This window comes from Anastrepha obliqua, chromosome 1 (assembly GCF_027943255.1).
Source record: "Anastrepha obliqua isolate idAnaObli1 chromosome 1, idAnaObli1_1.0, whole genome shotgun sequence".
Classification (NCBI taxonomy): Eukaryota; Metazoa; Arthropoda; class Insecta; order Diptera; family Tephritidae; genus Anastrepha; species Anastrepha obliqua.
In genome coordinates this window covers 45,180,063-45,186,062 of record NC_072892.1, presented here as the reverse complement: position 1 = coordinate 45,186,062, position 6,000 = coordinate 45,180,063, and the positions used below count along the sequence as shown (strand labels likewise).

The 6,000-nt window shown below is 37.9% G+C and overlaps 1 protein-coding gene across 1 annotated transcript in view; it reads right to left on the bottom strand.

Annotated features, from left to right (window-relative positions):
• Window positions 1–270: 270 nt before the first annotated feature.
• LOC129250486 (uncharacterized) overlaps window positions 271–6,000 on the bottom strand; it is a 39,809-nt gene continuing 34,079 nt past the window's right edge. The window contains exon 8 of the mRNA XM_054890132.1: window positions 271–571. Coding sequence (XP_054746107.1) covers window positions 393–571 — 179 coding nt within the window. The 3' untranslated portion in view covers window positions 271–392. The remainder of the gene's footprint in view (window positions 572–6,000) is intronic.

Below are 6,000 nucleotides of genomic sequence, written 5' to 3'. Positions count from 1 at the left end.
AAACAGCGCTCATAAAAACTATTCCACCTCTTCCTATGGCAGCAAAAACAATGAGTACATAAATTAGCCAAATAAAATGCAAACTAAAAGCGAAATAAAAAATTAAAAAATTGCTTTATGAAAAACTTTCACCTTTTTGCACTGTGCTATATAAAATGTGTAGTCAGAACTTTGCTTTGCCGACATGCAAACCAGAAAAACAGAAATTCGCAAAATTTATTTGTTTGACGGACTCAACAGTAATTAAGTATACATCATAATGCTGCAATTTATATGAGCGCACACATACATGCGTCTACATATACATATTTATAAGTGAACATTTGCAAGCTATTTTAATGCTATTTTATGATTTCGTTTGAACATATTTTTGCATTTAATATTTCCATTAGTTACATATAGTAGTTTTTTGTGGTAAATCCTTCGATTTCGTCCAATTCAGGCAGGTAATTACCACAGCTGGGAAATCCTTTCGGTGCTGGCACCATTTCACTCATATTGCCCACCTGTAGTATTAAGCCCATGCCGATGGCCAAATGCCATTCGTAGTGGCAGTGCATCAGCCAAAAGCCTATTGAAATCGGGTGTGAAGAGAAAAAGAGAGAGAAGCAACATATTATTATTATTAGTTTGAAAAATATAATAGGCGTGTTTTGACTGTCGTATCATATAATTAAATGATGTATATTAATTAATTAATTTAATTTGCTATTCTGAATATAAGTGCATATATTACAATAGGTAATAAACTTATTTGAGCTATTATGATTTTGGTTGCACAATGTTTTCATTTTTTAATCGAATAATGCTTCAGTTTTGTATAAACGGATTGGGTTTGTTTAGATGAACGAGTTGCTCCAAAAAAGTGTTCACTCTTTATATTGTGGGTAGCTGGTCCGGGGAAGGCGAACTGAATGTCAATCATAAAAAAATCGAAATGGTGCTATTCACAAACAAATAAAAAAACTGGCTTTCAAGCTCAGTCACCAAAGTAAAGTAGCTCGGTATTATTCTAGATCAAAAGCTCAACCATAACGTTGAATACAGATCCAGAAAAGAGGCTATAGGTAAAAGATACACCAATGCAGCACCTTTCAAATTGAGTTCAAGTACCTCATCTTGTTTTTGTTTTAGTCAGTAGGTGTAAATCAAAATGTCTGAAGCCTCATCAAAGGTGCCGTCACCACAATGGTATGCAGGGCATGCTTCCACTAACACTATAATATTCCTCCTCCTCGGTTGATTTCCACCCTGGGACCGCGTTAGCAAATCTTCAAGGTGGAGCCGCGTTTATGTCAATCGACACAACAGGTTCCTGTGTCCAGGTTCCGCTCCTGTGGGCGTATGGAGACTTTACGCCATCGATAGTATTCACTCCTCTCACTTTTCAAGTGATTGCAGAGGAAGTGAAAAATCGGAGAATGTGCATATAGTCCGATACTCACGAACTATTGTCTTGCCTTCAGCTTAGTACTGTTTTGAGGGTTTGACTCAAGCGTCTGTATCTGTCGTCGGTTTGTCTAAAACAGTTAATTTCCACTGCCCACCTGCTAGCAAAGGTACAAAAACTTAATAATAAACGAATATACTATATTATATATATATATATATATATACAGTGCTAGCTCGCTAATCCGAATTAATGATTGCAGACCCTGATTCGGATTAACGAGATATTCGGATTACTGGATGTGCTGTTATTATGCTTATAATTCACTATATTCGAAAATAAAATAAAAGCCAGGATTTCAAAACAAATTTATTTTATTTTTATTAATCAAAAATGAAAAAATTAAAGATTTTTATAAATACATATGTACATATGTATGTATGTATTTACATATTAAGTTTTTTTTTTAACGTAGATAATTTGTGATGTAGGTTTGCTTGTCTTTCAGTGCACATGCTTCTAAAGCCTTGTTCCGCAATTCTTTTAGCATTAATATGTAATCTGATTGCATACCTCGTTTCTTTGCCCAATCTATTGAAATATTTAAGGCCTGCAGAGCTTCACGATTTTTAACGTGTTTCGTAATTAAAGGCTCTGGTTCCACATTTTCTGTGTCTGACTCTGAACTACTACACGAAGTATTGTCAGAGTTCATAATCCAGCTAAGAACTTCATCTTCAGAAATATGCACGTCATTGTTGCGGTGAAATAAGTTGGTTATTGTGCGAAATTCTTCTGTTTCTTCAACACGATCATTCTCTGGCAACTCTTGTTGTAACAATGATAGAGGGATGTTATCATCTGAAGCCCACCTCTGAGAATGAATATGCTTCCAACAAGACTTTATAAAAGAATTGGGCACCCTGTCCCAAGATCGTTTAAGCAATTCACAAGCGTCCTTTAAACTGAATTGTTTCAAAAAAATGTCTGAATCATCCGCTACAGAGCTTACCAGTTCACACAAGAGATCTTTTTTGTAAAACAGCTTAGTTAGTCGTATCGCGTTCTTATCCATGGGTTGAATAATACTAGTACAATTTGGGGGTAAAAACATAGTTTTATATTGCCCACATTCATGACACTTCGCATTATCCAGTAACAATAAAGCTTTTTTCGGCAAATTATTTTCAATTTGATAGTCTTTTACCTGTGGTATAAACGATTTAAAAAACCATTCGGTAAAAATATATGTTGTCATCCATGCATTTTTTGATGCGTAATATTCAACAATATGTTGTTTTTTAAGCGAACGTGGATTTTTTGATTTCCCAACCACAGCAATGTTAAACTTGTGAGTTCCAGATTTGTTAGCATAGCACAAGAATGTGATTCTCTCTTTGCTCATTTAGGTACCAGGAGCAGACTTTTCTTTACAATGCACTAAAGATTTTTCTGGAAACATTTTCCAAAAGAGTCCAGACTCATCATCATTGTAAATTTGGTCGTCAATCAGATTTTCAGTCTCGATAATGTCATAGAGCTTATTTTGAAAATCAGGTACAAGATCAGGTCTAGCAGATAAGGATTCGCCGCATATTTTCAAAGTTCGCACAGAAAATCGCTTCTTAAAATTTTGCAACCATCCGTCACTAGCGTGAAATGATTGATTCGGATACATTTTTTGATGAAGTGATTTAGCTTTTTTTTTGTCGTAAAATTTCTGCTGAAATGGTTTGATGCCGTGACCGCTTCTCTTCAAACCAAGCATACAACGTAATCTCTAATTCTTCCTTCACTCCCGATTTGAGTGTCTTGCGCTGTTTTAAAAATTTGGCATCAGAATTCTCAGCAAATCTTATAAAAGAATAAATATGTATGTACAGTAATATTTACAGAATACATTTTTTACACAGTTTTTTTACCTTTTAATATTTTCAGCATTTCTTTTTATGTCGCAAATTGTTGAAGCTCCTACACCAAATTTCTTTGCTAAAACTTTTCCTGATTGTCCACGATTTACTTATTCTATTATCAGCTAATGACAGTGTTTTATGTGCACGTTTTTTTGCCATGTTATTTAAATTTATATTTTCGCGACTAATACCACAACTAAACTATTCGCAACAAGATAAATACACACTTTGTATTTCAATAATGTCCCGTTAGTTTTAAAATTCCGTTCATGGTTTTGTAAAAAAATAGACTCAAAAATAAAAAACCAAAAATTCGGTTTAGCGAGCTTGCAACGAATGCGGACTATAGAGCACGTAATGCGTCATAAATTCAATTCGGATAATTCGGATAATTGGGATTACACACCTTCGGATTAGCGAGCTGGCACTGTATATATAATTGGGGCGTACACCCTTTTTGGGTGTTTGGCCGAGCTCCTCCTCGTATTAGTAATGTGCGCCTTGATGTTGTTCCACAAATGGAGGGACCTACAGTTTCAAGCCTACTCCGAACGGCACATATTTTTGGGAGGAGCTTTTTCATGGCAGAAATACACTCGGAGGTTTGCCATTGCCTGCCGAGGGGCGACCTCTATTAGAAAAATGTTTTTCTTAACCTGGTGTTTTCACCGAGATTCGAACCTACGTTCTCTCTGTAGCCTAATCGGCTACGGCGGCCGCCATATACTATATTATAAACAGTCGAATTGTGACTTAGCTGGATTAAGTACATTACGTAAGAAATAATCTAGATCGGCTTGCTCGTTCTGTTGTTGCTGCAGTTGTAACTGCTGCTGTCATTTCTGGGCTTTCCTCTTCCAGTCAATGCGGTTGAGCCTCGTTACGACTGTAGCCGCGAAAGTTTTTGCGGCGTCCCATTTAGAAATATGGGATGGCGGGTGTTCGTTCTTCACTAAAACGTTTGCAGTGAAAGGTCACATGCTCTGCGCTCTCGACAGTATCCGAGTAACTCGTGCAAAAAGGGCCTCATCTGTCGCAGCACAAAGCACTATCTACATACTCTGACAGTCAAGTTGGCATGAAATCTTTACAGTGCCAAGAACTGGTTAAGCCATGCACCGCAAACGTTGTCTGAGTCCTGGACACAGAGATTTTCCTGGATATTACATCGGGGATGAGCTGCGTAAAAGGGAAACTGGTGTTAAGTCAGTCAATTCTGACACTTGTATATGGCCATCCCTTTATTATCATGCAAGCTCTGGATCAAGTCCGCCTACCTCACATAATCCAACAGTAGATGGACTACAGAGTTTACTTGTGAGATAGGTTTCGCCTAGAGTATAAAACTAGGTCCTTCGTCAATCCAAACTGGCCCCCCATTAGTACATTTGTAGACGACATCTCAGTCTAAAGTTTTATTTTTTCGGTGTCTGGTAGCCTTATTGGATAGCCGAAGTGGTTTCATCACATTGAGAGCTAGTCAGGTAAACTTGAGCCCAAGCAAGTGGGATCACAATAAGCCTCCATATCAAGATATGCCTTCTACATCTTCATGGAGTGTGCTAACCATCGTAACCTATCCCAACCTCAGTCATAATTAATGATAAAATAGTAAATTTGGTAACGCTCCTATAAAAAAAAACGAGATTATGATTTAAAAAAATGTTTTTTTTAACTCAGCTTTTGTTAGCTAATTATACTTTTAGGACCTCATTTTGAGATTATTCGCTTTTTATTTCAATAGAAATAAAATTTAGAGGCCACCGTAGCCAACTAGTCTTCGGAATTGTGCGGGTTCGAATCTCCGTGCATGAAACATCAGAATAATAGGAAAAGTTGTTTCTAATTGCGGTCACCCCTCGGCAAGCAACGGCAAACCTCCAATAGTATTTGTGCCATGGAAAAGCGGCTTAAAGCTATAAGTCCTTCCATTTGCGGAACAAGAACAAGACGCATGCCATAAATATGATGAGGGGATCGGTCAAACATCCACAAAAGGTATAGGAGTCAATTGCATATAAGGTGGCGCAAAAGTAACCTTGCGATGTTTTTTGGCTGTAATTAAAAAAAAAAATGAAAAACTTTGATTCTTCTTGTGGATTATTTTTATTTGGTCTTTTAATTTTTTTTACATCAAGTCGAGAATATGATGTCATGTAAATGGCCGCCGCCACAGTTGATTGCCATTTGAGCGCTTTTTATGGTATTTTCCATCTCTTTGGCCAAAACTTTCGGCGATAGGTCCTCACATTCTTGACGGATATTGTCTTTAAGAGCTGCAAGCGTCTGAGGCTTGTTGACATAAACCCGCGACTTCAAAAAGCCCCACAAAAAGAAGTCTGGAGCGGTCAAATCAGGCGATCTTGCTGGCCAGTGCAAATCGCCAAAACGGGATATTAGGCGCCCGGGAAATGCATCCTTCAGCATATCGGTTGTGGCACGTGCAGTGTGTGCCGTTGCACCGTCACGTCAAAAAGAACTCGTTGATCATTGCTCTGTAGCGCTCACCATTCACAGTAACCGTTTGGCCCGCGACGTCTTCGAAGAAAAAAGGTCCGATGACTCCTCCAGCGAAAACAGCACACCATACAGTGACTTTGAGCGGGTGTAATGGCTCTTCGTGGGTTACACGCGGATTTTCAGTGCCCAGAAGGGTAAATTTTGCTTATTTACGTGCCCGCTAAGATGGAAATGGGC